This window comes from Phodopus roborovskii, unplaced genomic scaffold, assembly GCF_943737965.1.
Source record: "Phodopus roborovskii unplaced genomic scaffold, PHOROB, whole genome shotgun sequence".
NCBI classification, from domain to species: Eukaryota; Metazoa; Chordata; class Mammalia; order Rodentia; family Cricetidae; genus Phodopus; species Phodopus roborovskii.
The window spans coordinates 10,251,811-10,273,597 of record NW_026126541.1 but is presented as its reverse complement, the minus strand read 5'-3'; the positions used below and the strand labels follow the sequence as shown (position 1 = coordinate 10,273,597).

The 21,787-nt window shown below is 40.0% G+C and overlaps 1 protein-coding gene across 1 annotated transcript in view; it reads right to left on the bottom strand.

Moving 5' to 3' along the window:
• Sorcs1 (sortilin related VPS10 domain containing receptor 1) overlaps nt 1–21,787 on the bottom strand; it is a 505,553-nt gene that overhangs the window by 109,829 nt on the left and 373,937 nt on the right. Inside the window, exon 6 of the mRNA XM_051199684.1 lies at nt 21,123–21,187. Within this exon, the coding sequence (XP_051055641.1) occupies nt 21,123–21,187 (65 nt within the window). The remainder of the gene's footprint in view (nt 1–21,122; nt 21,188–21,787) is intronic.

Genomic DNA, 21,787 nt, shown 5'->3' with positions numbered 1-21,787 from the left:
GGTTGGTGGGGAGCATGGGAGGATGGGAGAGGAAATGTGTTGATTGATATGTAAAATAAGATTGTTTCTGAATAAAAAAATTAAAAAGACAATTTTATAACCCTATTTTCATCTTTATTAGAACTCACCTCCATGCTTTGACCTTTGGCTGTATTTTCAAACCTCAGGTTGAAGTTTCATTGGAATGAGTACTATGATCATTAAAAAGATGGAGGTGCTTCCTTGTGGATTAGAAATGAAACACAAGCAACATCTCCATTTCAAACACTTTGTTCTCATTTTAGAGGTGAATAAATTGAAACCCAAGTTTTCAGCTGAAAATGCACAGTGGTCAGTAAATACAACACTGTAATGATGACTTGGGTCAATTCATTCTCTATTACTGTACTGGAGAGTCTCTGGCCTCTATGATATCCTTTTATGACAGTATCTTCTTAAAATGTCATATTAAAACATAAAACCACTCTGTATTGCATTGCATTCAAACCCTCCTCTCCTCTGGCCCACCACATCTACTTTGCTCTCCTGATTACATGTCTACCTCTCTTACTCTGCCCATGAGTTTTCTAATCTCCAGTTTGTTTATAAGCAATTTCAACTTCCCCATGGTTTTAAGGACTTTCTACCCATACACCCTTCTTACCGAAGAATTTTACCAAGTTACCAATTTACCAAGTTACCAATTCTCCTTCAAGGAGAATTTTACCAAGTTACGAAACAAGTTCTCAATTTCAGCCCTCTGCTACTTCTGAAGACCTTCCATGATTACTCCCTGAATAAACTTTAGAAGCTATTTTAATAATACCTCACTATCTTTTTCTATACATTGTTTTAGTTAGAATATAATCTCCATGAAGACATGGTGTGTGTGTGTGTGTGTGTGTGTGTGTGTGTGTGTGTGTGTTCCTCTCTGCTATACCCCTAATTCCTAATATTAATCTTGGCATACTGTATACAAAAATGTGAATATTATTTGAAACATATCTGTTTATTTGATAGTGTGCTTTTGTATGAAAGTTAGGTTCTTTTACTTACTTTTGGTGCTTACAGACTTTTTTCTTAAATGAAATATTAGAACTTTATCATTGGCAGGGAAATGGGGATGGTTAATAATGTGTTAAGATGGACACAGGGTTCATGAAAGAGTTCTCTTGAAATCAGTAAGGAACTTGCCAAGAACATCTACATATGAGAAATCTGGGTGCTCCTGAACTCTGCAGGAAAGGTCAATAGAGGGCAGCATGCACATTTGGAGCAGCTGACCCTTGACTGATTTAGTTGTTAGTAGACTCAGTAAATGATGAAACTAGAGTTCTATTTCCAAACCTCCTTCAGTAAAGGGCCTTATGTCAACATAGGACAGCTCTCCAGTCTGCAACCCCATTGAGTATAGGTGAAACCCATTTGAATTTAAAAAAAAAAAAGAAAAAGAAATAAATAAAAGACCCACACCTATCCTTTCCATCTCCTTTTTTTTTTTTTTTTTAAGACATCCCATGGTGCCATATATTTTTATTTTTTTAGCACAAGTTAAAATGTTTCTCCTTAAATACAATCTTTGATACTTGTCTTTTTCCAAAATCTTCAATTTACAAATTCAGAGTCCTCTAGACCTTTTTGCAGCATTTTAGTGTCTCCAAATTTTTTAAAGGTTGCCTGGTGCGAAAGAGAAAAGAAGGGTTCTTTCTATGAAATCCAGGCTTTGGTTCTAGCTGTGGCTATGTACCAGGTGCCTAGCTCAGAGAAAATGGCTTCAATGTCTCCCAACTTGCATCCTTCAGCTATTAAGCTATGATAACAATATAAGTCATTTAATCATTTAGCTATTGCACAGAACTGATTAAGGTGTAATTGGATAATAAACATTGTAAGCATTTTGATGGCTCAGATGGAATGGACAGGGACTCTGGCACTCAGGAGCCAGAATACTGAGTGTTACAGCTCAGGTGGAAAGGAATTCTGCCACCAAGGAATATCTCAGGTCACAGTAGACCTAGCAGCTTACAGCCCTGTTTCAGGGAAAGGCTTTTCCAGTGTATCAGCTCTGCTCTGGCAGGAGAGGGTTTCCCTGGGCAAAATTGTTACAGTTGGGCTCCAGTCCCCTTGAGGGTGGAGTGTAATAACTTCACTTTGCCCACTCTACCCAGGGTCCACTCAGGGTCTTCTCTGCATCTCTGTCCCCACAAAAGCAGCAATAGAAGGTCTCACCTGAACCTCATTCAGGTACTAATTGGCAGGGAAGAATCCAGGAGAGTGGCTCCCTCTCCCAGGGTGGCAGAGGACAGCCAGAGAGGCCAAACAGCCACAAGTTGAACAGACGCAGGGTTTATATAGGGCTTCTTTGGTGGTGGAGTTTTCCTAGGGGGATTTCCAGGGTGGGGATTGGTTAGATTTCAATCCTTGTGTTTAGACTGGCTAGATCTCCTGCTCAGGGACTGGGTTTTTTTTTTTTTTTTTTTTTTTTTTTTGTTTTTGTTTTGTTTTTGGGTTTTGTTTTTGCACAGGTTTAGGGTCAGATTTCAGGGCCAAAGTGTATTTCTTTCACTGGTCCTTTTTAGCCTTTTGGCTAAAATTCATTTTAGGATCAGGGTGTATTTCTTTCACTGGCTGTGATTCCAGGGGTAAAGTGTGTTTCTTTGGCTCTGCTCAGGATGTATTTCTTTGGTTGGCCCTTTTCTCTTACAAACATGCTACATGTTTGAAATCTATACATCTGGAAATGTCAATTATTATTATTATAAGTCATCATTTTGTTGACATTTCTTTTGCCCCTCCCCTCCAGGGATAGAGTTAATTTATGGAACATAATGAATCGTTTGAAGACAGGTTGAGCTGACCTTTGTTATGCCAGTACGAAGTTATATATATACACACAAGCCACCTGCCATTCTCTTCTATTGGCTGGAAAAGTCAACCCTGCATTTGCTTTGTCTTTCTTCCTCTAAGAGACTTATAAGCTCTGACATAGGAGGATTAATTCTGATGAGTCCACTCAGGGTCTTCCTTCATATTGTTAGTTTAGAACAGAACATTTAAATCTAGTACTGCTAAATGAGAAGTGAGGGGAAGTACCAGAGGTACAGAAAGGGGATTCTCTACCTCTGCACAATATGGTCTCAAGTTGATGCATGCAGACTATTCTAATTGTCTTCTTATCTGAAGGAGCCATTCAAACTTAATGATTGTGACCAGACTGAGAGAAACTGGTCCCTGAAGACGTCATCAAGCTATTGAGTGTGCCGAGTCGACCAGTGTCTTATTGCTGCTATGTGAGACGATGAATAAAGAATCATTGCTAAAGTGAATTGAATCGAATGCAAAGATCAGAATTTCCTTGGCTTCTAAGAGCTGACACTTAAGGAGGACTCATGGATGCATAAGCTTCATTGTTTTGTTTATAATCGTGTCTGGTCATGCTCTGCAAAATCACTATCTCCTCTTCAAGATGCTGAGCAAACCACAGATGGGAAATATAAAAACATAGACAGTGTCTACAGGTCATCTTTGTATAAACTGTAAATCTGAGAGACTGGAGAAGAAAACAAAGGAGCATTTGTCAAGGTCTAGAGCAGTGCTTCTCAGCCTTCCTCATGCTGCGACCTTTTAATACAGTTCCTCGTGTTGTGCTGACATCCCAGCCATAAAATTATTCTATTTGCTACTTCCTAATTGTAATTTTGATACTGTTATGAATTATAATGTAAATATATATGATTTTCTGAAACTCTTAGGAAAGTCCTGTGAAAGGATCACTCAACCCCCCCCCCCCAGGTTGAGAAACACTGGCCTATAAGCCAGTTATTCTAATGGATATTTATAAATTCAGAGTACGGTTAATGGTCACAAGACTACAGAGGATGATATATCAAGTGATTTTGAGTTAGAGAGTAGAGCTGCTTGTTTATAGAACAGAAGCACATGGTGAAGCATTGATTTGGTTTGCTTGACTCCAACCTTGCTTCACTTTTATTTGATATGTTCCATTAAAATCTCCTAAGTGTGGGGTTGACTTTTATGAACTAGACTTTGGCTTCTTCTACTTAAGTGTCAGTGAGTACGTACACACACAAAATGAACTTATTCATTAATCTATGCTCTTATAGAGTACCTTAGTCATATGGAGAAAAATGCATAAAATTTTGTCTATGGAATTCAGATTCATTTCTCAGGATTCCATTTAAGGAAGTCATGACATATAGGAAGACTGGGTCACTCGGGTATGTACTCAGAAGTATTTAGTGAGGGCTACCAAAGTGGCTCCCCAGAGAAAGGGAGACACATGCAAACCTAGACAGACACCCGATGAAGATGTCTGGAAGCACGTAAGGCAGAAGGAGATAACTGAATCCACAAAATATCCTCTGACATCCACATGGGCCACAGGCACACCGGACCTCCTACCATTAATTTCTAAGTGCTTAAAGAGTTTTAAAAGTGTTTGGGTGTGTGTGTGTGTGTGTGTGTGTGTGTGTGTGTGTGTGTGTGTGTGTGTGTGTGTGTGAATGAGATTATGACCAAGGAGGTCAAAAGAGGAAGTTGGATCCCCTGGAGTTAGAGTTGCATATTGCAGTGAGCCTCCCATATGAGTCTTGGAACCAAATGCTGGTTCTCTGCAATAGCAACAAGCGCTTTTAAACACTGAGCCATTATCTCCAGCCCCAGGAATGTTTAGAGATACCTTAATAAATAGATGAAACAGAAAGGGAATAAGTAAAGTGTGAAATATTCAATTCACCATTAAATTCCTGCTTCTGGGAGTGAATACTTAAACTACATATGATAAAAAACAAGTTGCCAATGTATAATATTTGGTATTTTTGTTCTGAAAACCATGTCTTGGTTATAAAAATTCTCAAACTACAAGGAACTATATAGAGAGTGCTTTTAAAAATGGATGGCAAGTATTAAAGAATGGACCCACTTTTTGGCAAGTTGTATATATAGATATCAATTTATGTGTGACTGAGCTGGAAAGTGAATAAAACATACATGAGATGTCAACAGTCACAGCAAGCAGTCAGTGAAAGAATCTCAGTGAAAGAATCGGACACTGGGAAGCCAAATTGCTGACCCAGCACTCCTCACCTGGGTGAGTGAGGAGTCTCAGTGGGCTTGAGAGATAAGTGGTTAAGAAGACACCTCTGAGCATTCTAGTTCCTTCTACTTTCTAATTCTGTGTACTCTGGTTTTTCTGTACAGGAGGCCTGTCTTTGAGCTGAGAGTTACAATGCATTTTATTCGGCAACAAAAGTAAAGCCTAAAATTAGTTTTCTGTTTCTGCTCAGGATGGCTAAAAGTGAAATTTACAAGCTGAAGGGAAGTGATCAGTTTTGAGCTGCTAGCCTGGAGAAGTTTTCAGTTTGCTCCCTTTCTCATTCTAATGGAAATGGAAAGAAATTGGCTGCGGTTCATAATGAGGGACCAATCACTCTTATTCCCCTTGAGGTTTGCTATAATAGCATTAAATATGATGGACTTCTTCCATGTTCTATTCTGGTGAGTGTGTGATATGATTCCATAGGAAGTCTCATGTAATTTGGCATTAATTAATGTCAATTAATGTATGCAACTGCTAGATGTTAGCATTAATTTCATTACCTCTCTTACACAGATGTTTTTCTTGCCACAGGTAATTAGGATACACCACTGTTCCTTTCAAATACCCTCACTCTGCAACAGCTGCTGTTTGGAATAAAGTACTCCCCACCCACTTTCAACCTATGCTGGAAAAGAGAGGAGATGCTGCTTTTAAAAGACAGGCTCTTTGTCAAGGAAAGGGAAGTTAAGTATAGGCCAAGGACTGTTATCTTGATAAACCTATGTAGACTACTCAGCCCCTGGAAGCTCTAAGTAATGTCATGGCAATAGACACTATCCCTCTAGACACTGTGTGTGACAAAACAGATCCTGGTTCTTTGATAGGGAATGTCCTCCTGTATGCTGTGTATGCATGATTATCTTATTGGTTGGTGAATAAATGGTAATTGGCCAGTAGTCAGGCAGGTGGGGCAACCAGACTAGCAGAATTCTAGGAAAAAAGGATGCAGAGAGGAGTAGCCAGAGAGAGATACCATGTAGCTACCATGGATCATGGATGGTCTTTTTATTAAGTAGTGGGAGAAGTAGATATTCAAATTAGAAAGACAAAATCAGATTTTTATCTAATATCATATATATACATATATATATATATACATATACATACATACATATATATATACATATATACATATATACATATATACATATATATATATATATATATATATATATATATACACACATTTGAAATTGATTAAAGATTTTAATGTTAGTCCTGAAACAGCAAAACTACTAAAAGAAACTACAGGGAATATTTTTATAGCATCGATCTGATCAAAGATTTCACTGTAATAAGCCCCAAAGCACAGGCTACCAAGGCCACAGCAATCACAGTATACTAAGAAACCAGAAAGCATCTATATGATAGGAAAACAATGACTACAGTAAGATATAAGTTAAAGGCTCAAAGAAAATATTTGCAAACCACATACCTGATAGACTATATACCCAAATCCTGCAGAAATGTCAATTGGTAAATAAACAAAAAGGAGGCATTAATGCAGGCCTATGTTTAGTTCACTTTCTCCTTTTTTTTTTTACATTTTTTACTTATTTTTTTATTTTACATATCGATCCCAGTTCCCTCTTCCTCCCTCACTCCCTCCCATGCCTCCTGACCCCCTCACATCCCCCATCCCCCCCAATCCACAGGGAGGGTGATGCCTTCTAGGAGGGATCATCAAAATCTGTTAGATCATTCGGGGTAGAGTCTAGGCCCTCCCTCCTGGCTCTAGGTTAAGGGAGTATCCCTCCATGGGGATTGTGCTCCCAAAGTCCTTTCGTGCACCAGGGATACATCCTGGTTCCACTGTCAAAGGTCCCATAGACACTGTGGGTGTCTGGTATTGCCCCATTTTTTTTTATCACTCCTCCCTCTCTGCAACTGGATTCCAGGAGTTTGGCTCAGTGTTTAGCTGTGGATGTCTGCTTCTGTTTCCATCAGCTACTAGATGAGGGCTCTATGATGGCAGATAAGTTAGTCATCAGTCTCATTAACAGGGAAGGGAATTTAAGGTACCCTTCCCACTGTTGTTCAGATTGTTAGTTGGGGTCATCCCTGTAGGTTTCTGGGTATTTCTCTATAGTCGGTTTTCAATCGTTACTTTTCTCTTCAATTCTATAACGGCTGCCTCTATTATGGTATCTCTCTATTTCTACCACCCCTCCTCCGGTCTATTCCTTCTCTGTTTTATGTAGCAATCAGTATCAGCCAAAGTGGCCCAGTCTTAAACCTTAGTATCACTGTCAGTGGGCCTTGAGATTTAAAAAAATCACCAACGGGGCCAGTCTCTGTCCTCTCTCTCTCTCTCTCTCTCTCTCTCTCTCTCTCTCTCTTTCTTTCTGTCTGTCTCTCTCACTGTCTCCCATCTGTGAATCAGACGTAAGCTTTCAGTTATTGTCCCACAATCATGTCTACCTTCCGGCTACCATGCTCCCTACTATGATGATCATGGACTCACCCCAACAACAGGGCTACTACACATCTTAATCCTTCCCAAACAGTTCCACTAGCTAAGCATTCAAATTATATGAGCCTATGGGGGACATTCCCACTCAAACCACCACAGAGAACATGGCATTGCTATGAGTCACCTAAAATATGACTGGCAACCTAGGCAACCATGAGTTAGCTAATGATGGCGGACACTGGAAGCCCCAGGAACCAAAAAGTAAGTTGTTTTGTAAGGATTCATAGAAGAGGGTCTCTTTGTGTAATTCTCTATCAGGACAGTTTTATGCACAGTGGATTCCACCTTGGCATTTGCCTTTGGCAAACAACCAGCCTGTATAGGCCTGTGTGTACTAAATAAAACATGTCGTATCTGCTTTAGACTTTTTAGATTTCTTCTCTTCCTTGGCCTGAGAGTTTGGACCTCATATGGACTGTTTCTGGAGCAGTATTCAAAAAAACAAAACAAAACAAAAAAAAAAAAAAAACAAAACAAAACAAAAAAAACTTCCTTCCTCAAATTGTTTGGTCAGGGTACTCTCTCTTAGCAACAGAAAAAGTAACTGAGAAAGTTCCTTTTTTAGTCACCTTTTCCCATAGCTGTTCATAACTATGACTCCATTCTCTACTTCTGTGAACCCAAGTATTTTGGACTCCACATATGTGTGAGATCCACACAGTGATTTATTCCTTCCCTGGCTTATTTCACTTAGCATTGTTGCCTTTATTCACATCAGGACTTGAATTTTAAAGGCTAAGGAGTACCTCACTGTGTAAATATGTCATTGCCATTTTCTTTACTCACTGATTTGACAGTCACTTACTTCAAATACATGATTTGGCTATTATGAATAAATCTATAATGAACATGAAAGTGCTGATCCTCTCTTCCCTCCACCTTTTTTAATTCCTTTGTACCAGAAATGGAATCAATTAATCAAATGATATAATCTGAGGGACATCTACATTGTTTTCTACTTTACGCATGTGAAGTCACACCCTTACCAATAGTACACAAAGACTCCATTTTCCCCGTGTGGTTGCTGACATGAATCGGGTCCCATTTTGATAATGGACATTCTGTTGGGCATGACCTTATCTCATTGTAGGTTTCCTGCAGATCTCCTTCCAGGTTAGTGGTTATGAGAATATTACAAAATATCTGTTGATTACTTATGTACCTCTGTTGGGGATCATCACCATCCTCACTACCTCAGGCATCTGAGATAGAAAATTACTACCTCTTAAGAAATAAACAGAATGCTTAGTAGAGCATCCCTAGATATAGGCTTGTGGTTTACAACCACTTAAAGCATAGCTCAGGATATTCCTCCTGCTACAGTTTTACAGCCAGTCAAAGATTAGTTCAGGGCATTCCTTCTCTGACCCTTTCATCCTGCCTTCATGCAAACCCTGCTCACATCCTGCCTACAGTCCTACATAAGCCTCCCCTGAGAAAATAAAATTTGTCAGCTTGATCAGAATCCTGTCTTGCTGCCATCCTTTTTTGTATCCCTTGTCCTTCATTCCCTCGTAGGTGTTTCCTGGTTCTTCCTTGACTGCCGTGCAGGTTGGGGAATACGTCTTCCTGACAATTGGGCTATTTGTTTTCTCATTACTGAAGTGATATCTTTACATATAATGGGTATCCACTCCTTATCAGATGTGTGGTTTGCAAATATTTTCTTTTAGCCTTGAACTTATCTCTTAGTGTAGTTATTGTTTTTTGAAGTCCACAAGAATACCAGTTACTATTCTTTGCCTCTTGCTTGTGGATCAGATGTAAGGTCTCAGCTACTGCTCCAGCATCATGTCTACCAACATCATTTCTATTTTTCTGCCACCATGGTAATCATGGACACACCCTCTGAAAGTATGGGCAAGCCCCAACTACACACTTTAGTTTATAAGTTGCCTTGATCATGCTGACTCATAGGAATAGAACAGTAAGTAAGGTACTACATAAACATAAACTAGCCCTTACACATTCTGTTCCCTTCAGTCCATAGCTCCACGAAAGTCATAGTGGTAAGAACCTGAGGCAGCTAATCACATTCTATTCACAGTCAAGAAGGAGGTATTAATGAATTCCTGTTACTCTTCAACCTCAGTTATCCTAATCAAGATAGTAGCCCACAGTTGTGCTTCTGGTTATTCCAAGTGCCATCAAGTGGACAATTAACCATCACAAAGGTCTCATCAGAGGAAGGTTCAGTAACCTCTTAACCAGTATGGTGGTCACAATTATTACTGGTGCTTCAAACTTGCTACAAGCATATAGCTCAAACATTTTGACAACAAACATGAAATGTATGGGAGACAATAGAATTACTTAGTCTCATTTAATGATTCTATATTATATATCAAAAATATTAAAACTCTGGCTAGGAGAAATGATTTGGGATTGAAAGCACTTGGCACATGATCATGGGAACACAAGTTGGAATCCTAGCACTTCTGTAAAAGTTGTGTGCCCCATACATAATATATGCTTCTGGTCTGTGCACAGAGATTGGCACGTACATATGTCTGCATACACTTACATACACACAGATGCAAATAAAATAAAAATAATAAAATGCTTAAAAGAAAATACCACACTCTACCCTACAAATAGATGTAATTATTTTTTGACAACTGAAACTAAAATCTAGAAAGGTAATTTTTAACACATCATAAAAAATACTATCCTTGCACTGTTAATAGATTATAGATAACTGGTGTGGGCAATGTGAAATAATAGTCAGTAGGCTGAGCCTGAAAAATCAATAACCATGGATAGGAATATGGAAGCCACGTCCACGCTCACACACGGGGCTTCTTGTATAGGTGGCCTTTCCTTCCTCTTGAGTGATCCCCAAAGTCTTCATGTCAAACCGGCAAGCTTTACTACTGTAAGGTCATTTCCTGAGCTCATCAGTAACAACTGTTTGTGAGGAGGGCTTTTAGAATTTGAGAATCCAAATCAATGTTAAAACTCAAACTCTTACTGTAATGTCTGATAGGTCCTTGTCTGTTTCTTTTCTATTCAGTTGAAGACAAAACTTAAACATCTGTTGTCCCCGGGTTCTCATGTCTTCAGGACCTCTTCTATTTAAAAATGATGTCACTACTTCCAATGGGCAGACACCTATATGCATTCAGAGAGATCTGATGACTAGTGTTGCCTTTCCCTTTCCTGTTTCTCCATTCATATTCTCCTTGGGCTTTAATTGATGTTTATCCCGAGGCTCCGGCAGAGCTAGCAATGTCTCCATTGACAGCAACTGCAGCATTAACCTCCAAAATCACCAGAGCAGTCTCTCCTTTGGGTCACAACTAAGCCAAGTGAATCACAAGAGCTTTTCTTCTTTTAAACTTTGCAAAAATTACAGAGAGTGTTCTTTTTCTTTTACAAGTGAAAAAGTGGGGTTGGTGTAAGTTCATCTGCTAGTAAATGACAGAACAAAAACTAAAATACATACCACACACCTATGGGACTCTACACATTCCTTCTATTATTTAAGAGTTGTATTCAGCACCAAGGACTTTCAAATGCCTCAGTATTGTAAAAGAGTAACTATCAACAGAACTATGAACTATGCAGGCAAGCACAAGCACTCCAATATGCTTTTCTATTACCTATCAACTTTCAACTTTAAAGCAGAAAGTATTTTAAGACCGAAATATCCAGGTATAAAATTTCCTTATGTACTTCCTGATGCTTTATTATTTGTTCTAAAATCTTTATATTAATTGTCCTTAGCCAACGCACACACACACACACACACACACACACACACACACACACACACACAGAGAGAGAGAGAGAAAGAAATGCACACTAGCATCCTGCTGTCTGTGCATTTTTAATTGGTCGTCTATTGCCCTCATGTTATGGCCCAATTAAGCACTGATATTTTTGTAAGTGGGTAACAACTGTCATGAATGTGTACATCAAAGTTGAGACATTCCTGAGAAATTATCTATTTTAATATATTCTGCTTTTACATGATGACCTTGTAAATCGACCTTGTTTATTGTTAAAACTTTTATTTGTGACTAGCATGAATTATTTTTTTCCTTTTCCTTTACTTTTATTATAGGAGAATAATTCATTGGTCTAGAAAATGCCATACACATCTTCTGTCACTGCAATATATTCCTAAAACAAATGGCATCTTTCTTACTTATCTATTGGCACTTTGAGGCTCTTAACACAACAGAGAATATTCTAGAATAATAAAAGTTTTGCCAAGCATGAGACTAGGAACAGAAGAGATCATTAAAATAATAAACATTAAATGAAATACAGAAAATTCATTAAAGCATTTGCAAATAATATGCTGGGTACGTCTTGTGAGTTATTCAGGTCCACATGTGAGAAACTGCCAACCTTTATGTGTCTGCACAGATGTACTCCTGTGTGAGAGGCTTTGACTGAGGTGCTGCATTTGTTTCATTTAATATCACATAGAATTGTGGACTTAACCCTTTCAGAGACCCGTTTATAGTTTGCTCTATTGTGAAGAGAGGGAAGAATATCTTAGCCAGGTCAGGATAGCTAGAGAAAAGTACAGTAAAATGTGCAAGATAGCATAGCATGGTGACAAAAACAGGCCATAATCGCCCTCCAAAACAATGATTTCTGGGCAAGAACAAGAAGTCAAGAGAGAATATGGGCCATGCTGGAGGACGAGTAGGCTATGTCTAAGCTGAACCATCCAGCCACCCCGATGCCCACATCAGAAATGACTCCAGTTCAGCAGACACATCGTGTTTTTAGGTCACACTCAACCCTGACAAAGGGATAAGCACATTGTGGACTTAAGTTTCCAAGCTGATCTTACAAGGAAACCAGGGGAAAGGAGAGGGGCAAGAGGTAGACAGGAAGAAGGAGAAGCTAGAAGGAAAGAGAAAGAGGGAAAGCCGAAAAGAAACTGGAAAGGAGGAGAGGAAGCAAGACACAGTGAGAACAGTTTAGTGCACAGAGAAGGAAACATCTGGAGCCTTTCTTTTCATAACTGTGTGACGTTTACTCGATGTTTAGTGTGTAAGTGTGGGTCTGTGTGTGGAGGTTAGAGGACAGCTTGAAAGAGTCGGTCTTCCATTTCCATCATGTGGGTTCCTGGGGACTGAATTCAGGGTATCAGTCTTAGTGGTAAAGTTGCCTTTACCTGCTGAGCCAGCTCCCTGGTCACAGTGACACAAATTCTGTGTCCATTGTGTTTGTTGGTCCATCTGTGAGGAATGGTCTTCCCCACACTGCTTTACTTTCATAATGTTTTTGGCTCAAATATTAGATGCCACCGTATCAAAGATGTCTTCCTTTTCAGCTTCCTCCAATCCCTGATATGCTTCTACTCTGTTTTGCTTTTTTACACAGCTGTGTATACATTTCTCATACAAATGAATTATGAACTCATTTGTCACTTGTCATTCCAGCTGGAAGTTAACCTCTATGAGAACAAGGCCTATGCAGCATCCCTCCATTCCTCAACCCTGCCTATGAGAGGACTTAGCACAGCAAAGGTACCCAACAGTAATAGCTAGATAAATAAACATAAAATCTGGACTAAACCAGACCTAGCCTTAAATCTTAGCATAGTGACCATGAGAAAAGCATTTGATGACTGTGAACCTTATTTCCCCTTACCATTATAATGAGGGATGTAACAACAGCACCTACCTCCAAGAACTGAAAACAAGTTAAGGACAACATTAGCAAAATGCATGGTAATTTTTGTCTTGTTTTCCAATTTCAGGATAAAAAGAGACTCATGTGGACCTGCCATTGTCTTTATGATCCTGGCTTCTTAAAAGATAGAGTCAAAAAAACTGCAATTTCCCACTTATTAGATGTCATCACACACATGCATGAGGACTTCTGCTGCTGCTGCTGCTGTATCCTGAGAGATTCTAAGAACCCAACAGAAATGGAGGACTTCGTTGTGAGTTAGGGAAGAGGTTTTCTGAAAGTCTCTGGGCTCCTGTCCTCAGGAAATGCAGACCTCTTGGCAAATGTGCAGCACACAGGAAGCAAAGGAAATGGAGCAAAATGGTTATAAAGCATCCAGTCTGAGTTGAGCTCATCAGGGCAAAGTCATTATAAGGCATTCACTGCATTCCATGAGAGGTCTGTGTTCTCTTACTTCACAGCTAACTGGTAAGCTTTGGGGCTGATTCTAGGAGACTACATCAGACAGCCTCATTACATATGAGATAATAACAAAAGAAACATATATCTTAGTAGGATAAAAGCAAGGAAACTAAGAAACCATTTCTGATTCTGAGTTGAAGAAAAATTTCCCTAAAATCTATAGGTACCTTTTAATTCTCCCATGATAACTACCACTTCTGAGCAATCAGAATGATGGCCATTAAGAGTATTTGCCTTGTGAATATGTGATCACTGACAACCATGATTCTATTGTTGTGTTTTTGCTTGTCTTAATAAAGTCATTGATGTTACAATAGAAGTGATGTGTGTTTCCAGTGAAACCAGCTCAACACTACATAGCTCAATACTTGTCAACAAACTCAAGGGCTGAGTCCCATTGCATCCAGTCACCAGTATGTATATCCTTCAGTTTGAACAAAAGAATGTAACGATAAAGGATAGGAAATATATGAGAGTTTCCAGGCTCCACCCAAGACAGAATTAATGGGCTCAATAATGAAATAAAGTTGTGAGAGTCACCTTAGTTCACTTCTATTTATAAACGAATGAGGTAATCTGAAGTTCATTTCACGGAGTTTTAGGGCAGTCACATTCACACACCACTAAAGCACCAAGGCCTGTTTTCCCCAGTGAAGGAGATTAGCCCTAGAGAAAGTTGTTACAAGGTTACTTAGCCATGCATAATGACTCTGAAACTAGTAATTGTCCCTTGTCCTCTGTTCCTATTGGCATGGATCACCATTAGGACAGAAATAGTCAATTCACTGGCTGAGGTTTCGTGTCAGAAGTAAAAGAGAAGGGAACAATGATAGGCAAACCTGGTTCTGCAGGTCTCCAAACTTGGTCTTTGCTGACAGATCATCATGCATGCTTAACTATGAATACATGTTTGTTTGCCATGTGAAACATTAAATGGTATGTTCTTGTCTGCCAAAATCATGACATTCAACTACAGTGGGTTGTTATCAGGCTTGTGCTCATGTATATGGATTGAAGGACCCCATAGTCACACTCTTCTTGAAGACAATATGCCTGCATAAGGATATTTATGTATCATTACTCATTCACTTAACAGATGTTAGGTATTTCAAGCTCTGAGCTGTTTCTGATAGAGAACAAGGATTAAATGAGAAAAGACTTTTAACAAAGCTCTTAGTACAGTGGTCTAGGTAGCATTTTCTCTTTGATGACACATTATATTACACACACACGCACACACACATATACACACATATATATATATGTATTGTGTGATATATATATATGTATATATATATATATACACACATACACACACACATGATAAAGAACACAGACTTTTTTTTGTTTTTTACTGTTCTGGGTGCATATGAAGCAAACATGCTTGAGCACATGTGTGTCATTTTTCCACAGCTGAACATGGAAGGCAGTAGCAAAAGCTATGTCCAGTGAACATGTCCATAGTTTCCCAGTAACACTCTGTATGATTGGTTTTAATTATGCTTGTTCTTCTCAGCTTAGCTTGCCAAGGTAGAAAGTAGGACACAGACAGTACCATCCTAGTCACACATGTAAATTACAAATGTGTGTATTTCAGTACACAATTGCTGTCTATGTTAATCCTGGAATGAAGCTTACCAGCACCCATGCCCCTTCACAAATGGACTCGGTTGAAACACAAATGCATTTTATTATGACCTAAGGACAGCTGACATGACATCAAGATGAAACTGGGATGAACCAACCCAGAGAAGCATTGGCCGCCTACATGGAGATGAGTTAGACTGCAAGAGAAGCAAGCTCTTTTCCCATGTCCAGCATCTCAGTGCCTTGGCAACCAAACTTCTGAATACATTAAAATAAAAATGAATTCCTTCTTCAAAGCATAAAAATATACTACCCTGGAATAGACCATACAGCCCAGAATATCTGACCTGGAATGCTAACTTTGGGATTTCCCACAGAACAATGAAAAAAAGAAAATAAAGAGGTGTTACAGACAAGGAATGAGAAGAGATAAAACAGCCTGGGATTTTTGGAACAACTGACCATCCTACAGCCTGATAATGATAAATGCGCTTTCCACTTGGCTACTCTGAACTCCGTACTTTCCTTCTGTCTTCCCTTCTGTTTCTGGTACCTGGAGCCAAGGTTACTGATTCTCTGGAGAAAGGATGTCGGTGTTGGGGGGCGGGGAGGAGTGAGAGGTAGGAAGAATCAGAGAATCTGCGAGTGCCTGGAAGATTATATCAATATGGTGTTTTTTACTATTTTTTTGTCTTTCACTGAAACAGGTCAGATGTTATGCTTCAATCTTTTGTTTCAGTTGGTAGGTATTTCTCTTTCCTGTTTTGTTTGACAGGGCTATCTTCTCAAATTCAATACCTTTACTAAATATCTCTATTGGAATGCCTTTCTCACTTTTGGGTAGTTTCTGTAAATGGTGCCTTTCCAAAAGGAAAGAAAAGATAAGGTAAAACCGATAAATAAAAATGGAAGTGATACATACCATGTCTTGTAAAAGTGGAGCCTGGGTGGCGTTTTGACATTGTGAATCACTGCCCCTTGGCCACAGGGAAAATGTTAAATGTAATAATAGTAATGCAGACGGAATGAGTGATGGTCTTGCTGTTTCCAGAACACTGGGTTATGTGGACTGGGAAATGGCAATCAGGAAAACAGCATCATCCCCTATGGAACTCGAAAGTTCTGTGTAGTGATTCCATGTTAGTTTTCTGCTCTGAGACATTGCTACTTAAGTATGTTATTGCACACCCCAGCACCCCTGGCTTCACTGAGGTTGCAGAATCATGGGCTCCTGCTGAACTAGAGTTCACATCTTAATAAGATCCCTAGATGAGCCATACATGGATGGCAAAGTTTGAGAGGTAATTCTTCAACATTTTGCAGCAATCTAATACGTGAGGTGAAATACATAACTAGCGACCCTTACAATCATTTGCCTGCACAGCCATTCATTCCCATGGACTTGGTAAACTCCTAATGTACATAGAAGTAGTGTGTGCTGGAGACAGAAGCGTGAACAGACATGTGATCCCTGCTCTGACAGAACTTACAGACTAATGGGCAGGAAAATTGATTCCACAGTTATAAACGTGAAATGTAAAATTTCAAAGAGATGAAGGAAAGTAGCTGGACAATAGCAAACATGCTGGTTAAAATTGGGAGCTTAAGGCCAGCTTCCCAAATAAATACATGTTTCACCTGTGGGGTAAGCCATCCATAATTATTAACTGCGCTCAGTTGTTCAGAGTAGGAGGGAGAGGGGAAGGTATCCAGGGGACAGCACAAGCAAGTATCAGTTTCTGTGGCAAAACATACAATCTGGTAATTCCTGTTCGGACAGCTGGAAACAAATTCAAAGGGCTACAGTGAGGGTTTGTGGAAGGTGAAAGGTGAGTCCAGGCCGAGGCAAGGGACATGCACTGTTCTACGATGCGCTCCAGAAGGAAGCAAGGACTTTTCTCGTTGCCATCAGAAGAGTGGGGAGTCCAAAAGTTGGGTGTCTGCCCTCGCTCAGGAAAGCATTTTCCTCTATACTATGTAGTAAACCTGAACCTAGAGTCTAAGGTAATATTACCTACTGCAGGGAAAACGAAGACTCAGAGAGAAAATGCCCAAATGAGGGAGCAAGAAGGTCCAACTGCTAAGGCCTTCTGTGTCAGGTGCACTACTGGGCATATCACACATGCCAGCCCTGCTTGGATGGACAGGGGTAAGGCAGGGACCCAGTTCTGGTCTCCCAGTGACCATGTCCGAGAAAATAATGCATGTTCCAATGGGAAGTAAAATCTCTAGAGAGGAAACGTCCCATAAAATTTTAAAATGAGATATTCCTGGAACATGTGTTTCTTCTGGGATTTGGGTTCCATGGGAGAATTACTTTTCTGGCTTGAGGTTACAAAGTTCAGTTATCATCTACCTTTGTATACATAAGAGCTGAGGAGAGGGAGGTGGGTATTATAGTAAAGGAGGCTGTGTCTTTCCGTTTATGAGAAACATTCTAGGAGCAAAGGATGCTCCCCCTCTGCATCAGGGCTGGGCACGTGACTATATTTTTTTTGCTTGGTAGCAGTTGGGTGGTCCATTTTTGCTATCTTTTACATATGAAGTCTTTCTCCCTGACGTTTCTCCCTTAATTGTCCTCTCCTATGCCCCTTCCCCTTCCTCATTCCATTCACCTCAGGCACTTGTTTTTTCCCTTATACATAGTACATAGTATCTCAACAGAAGATAGACTAAGGACTGGAGGTTAACTGTTGGACAGACGAGTCACTGTGCACAGTGACTCATACATACTGCCTTTCCTATCCCCACTCGAATTTGCTTCGCAACTACGACACCCATTGTCCTCAGTGCACCCTCCAAATAGCCTATATATTACCTAAATTTCTGTTTTCTTTTTCTCATCGATAATATGAGACTAATAGCCTCAAAATTGTCAGGAGGAATAATTGTGTAAATTATATAAAACACTTGGCACAAGTGTCACAAAGTAATTTTTCAAGCTAAGTGAGAACCGTTAGTATGGATTTTCTTAATTTTCAGGAAAGGTTGAAATGGCATTTTCAAGGCCATACAAAGTTAGTGATATTTTCGGATATTCTGGATTTGCTCCTTACTTTCGTGGGTATCATGTATCTAACACCACAATCCTCACTGGTTAGGAATAGAAGATAGGAAAGAGAGAGAGAGAGACAGAGACACAGAGAGAGAACATAAAAGAGGGAGCCAATATTGCTTTGAAGATAAAATTGAACACAAAGAAAGGTCTAGAGAACTACAAGACTGCTCTCAACTAACAATCTCAGCTTCCGTGGAAAGGCTATCATAAATGCCCTTCCCGGAGAGTGAGATCAACAACTAACTTCTCCATGGAGCCCTCAATTAATGCCTGTTGAAAACAGGATCAAACACCCATACATAAACACTGAGTCGAACTAGAACCCAGATGCAGATGGAGAGGACAAGACCATGAGGCAGAAACACATAGAGACAGCTTACCTGAACAAGGAGGAGCTAACGGCCACTAGACTGATAGCTAGGAAGCCAGCATGGGACTGACTCAGGTCCCCCTGAATATGGGTCTCAGCCAGAAGGACTGAGCAGTCTAAGAGACCTCAGACAGTGGAGCCAGGATGTATCCCTGGTGCACAAAAGGACTTTACGAACATATCCCCCATGGAGGGATAACTGCCTTAATCTAGAGATAGGAGAGAAGCCCTAGTCCCTACTTCACATGACCTGTCAGATCTACATGACCCCAACTGGATGGCATTCCCCTACATATGGAATTGGGGTGGGGGAATGGGAGGGGAGGGTGTTTAGAGTGCATGTGAGAGGGCAGAGAGGGTAAAAGGGAGGGAAGAAGGGAAGGAGGGACAGAGGGAGAGAGGGAGGAAGGGAGGGATGGAGGGAGGGAGGGAAGGAGGGAGAGGGAACTGGGATCGACATGTAAAATAATAAATTAAATTAAAAATAATGCTTTGACTCCAAAATTTAAGTTGAAGGACAAGTTATTGGGGAAAAGGGTTTCTATTTTGTTTCCACAGAAAATGAAAAGATGTGGATTCCTTTCAGAGTCTTTAATATAACCTCTTTAATATAATCTAATCTCTTTAAAAATCCAAAATTACATTTAATAGTTCAAAGTCTTTCAGCTATGGGACCCTGTAAAAATCAAAATTAGGTTAAATACTTCCTTCGAGAGGGGATAACAGGGGCACACTCACAATGTGAACAAAGGCAACCCAAACTCAACAGTGTAAATAACTCAATGTCCAGTTATCTGCGATTCACTTATGATCTTCTTGGCTCCTGCAAGGGGCTAGTGTCTTTCCTCAGCTCTGCCCTCTGTAGCACATACAAAATGCTTCCTAAGCTCGGGCTGGCTTTACTCTATGGCTGTTTCTGTCCTTGGCAGTTATCCCATGGTAATGGCACCTCCCAAACTATGGGAGTCTCTTGATGCAACTGAGCTGCACTTTCCCCAATAGCTACTCCTGGGCTCCAACCCTGCCATGCAATGCCAACCCTCAGCTCCTCTCCATGGCCCCTTCATGACTTCAAAAGCAGTACCACCTGGGTGACTCTTATGGTAATAAGTGAAGTTGCGAGCATGAGGTACAATCTGGGATGCTTCTGAAACACAGGTTCTGTGTGCTAACCCTCAGGCTACCCTTCACAGAAGACTTCACCTTAGTGGTGCTGGTCTCTTAATCACAGCTGAGTCTTCAGGCAGAGCTTACCAGCATATGTTGTCCCAGCAAAGCAAAGGTTTTACATTAGTGGTTTTGGTATCGTGTTAACCGCAGTCACTTCTTTTTATGCCAGCTGACCAGACACCACAGATTCTTCACAGACAAAGCCTGCTGGGACCATTGATTCCCTCCGGAACTTCTCAAACCAGGCCTCTATCATCTGAACTATTCTCAACAATCTTATCTTCCGCACTTCTACAGAACACCTCATGACCTCTCAAAACTCAATGGCTTTTCTAACCCAAAATTCACAAGTATTTCCACACCCTCCACAAAACACATGGTCAAGTCTGTCACAGCAATACTCCACTATCCTGCTACCAATTGGTCTTAGTTTGGGTTACTAAGGCTATGATGAAATGTCATGACCAAAGCAACATGAGAAAGAAAGGGTTTGTTTCACTCACAGTTTCATATAACAGTCTATCAGCAAAAGCAGTGAGAGTAGGAATTTACATAGGGCAGGTGCCAGGAGGCAGGCTGATGAAGAGGCCATTGAGGATTCTGCTTACTTTCTTGTTCCTCATGGCTTTCTCAGCCTGCTTTCTTATAGACCCCAGACCACCAGCCCAAGGATGGCTGCATCCACAATGGGATAACCCCCCAAAAGATTACTAATTAAGAAAATCCTACAAGCTTGCTACACCCTGCCTGATCTTATGAAGACATTTTCTCAATTGAGGCTCCCTCCCCTCTGATGACTCTTCTTGTGTCAAATTGACATAAAGATAATCAGCTCAACAGTACACAACTATTCTTAACTCCAAGGAATCCAATGCTTCCTTCTGACCTCCATATGCACCAAGCACAGACATGGCACACATTCATGAAAGCAAGACACTCACACACATGAGATAAATATTTTGATTTGAAATAGAAAAGATCAATAGCAATGAGTAACCTATATGTCCACATGCATTTCACTCTGTCCTCAGGAAAATCCACAGTATTAGAAATGTCTGCCATGGCATAATCTATGAACATTCATGTGCTCATAAAATTGTTAAGCAAATCCTGGTCTAATAGACACAAAAAAGGTCTACACCACCAAATGATAAGAATGATCACTGCTGTAGCTACAGACTTGGATAAGGACCAAATGACAGAACTAATAACACTATGGCCATCACAACACAATTGATTTACTTACGGCCATCTATGGTCCTGGCCTCGAGATGCACAAGGTCTGGTTCTTTGTTAGACCCCATCACAGACCTAAAAAAATGGAGAAACATAAAAAGAAACACTTGACATTAATAATTCATATATATCTCTGTGAGCTCACAGAATGTTAACGTCCACAGGTTTCTAAGAAGACCATAATCCTGGGAATATATCCACTCTATTTATGTATAGAGTATGACAATAAAATTTCCACTTGAAATAAAAACAACAATGTACCATTTATTTGATCAAGGCCAGGCTGCGTCCTTTTGCTCAGACTTAGAAGTATGCTCTGCACATGGAATGCATGCACCTTTATCATCATGTGCATTAGATCTGCACATGGAATGCATCAGACTTGATGCGCAGGAAGATGCCAGGCGTCCTGCTTTAGATAGTTGATGTGCACAGCGATTCACTGAGCAAACAGATCTAATTAAAGTTTGTCACTTGAAATTTACAAAATATATGAACTTTTGTTGACATAGTGTGTCACAACCAATTCAAAACACCCGTAGCAGAGTGACTGATCTCAGCTGTGTTGGCCCTATGTAACCAGGAAGAAATGTAGGTTCACCACATGTTTTAATATGTCCTAAATCCATATTTTAATGTAAAAAGAAAACCTATTTTATACTGCTCAGACACCAT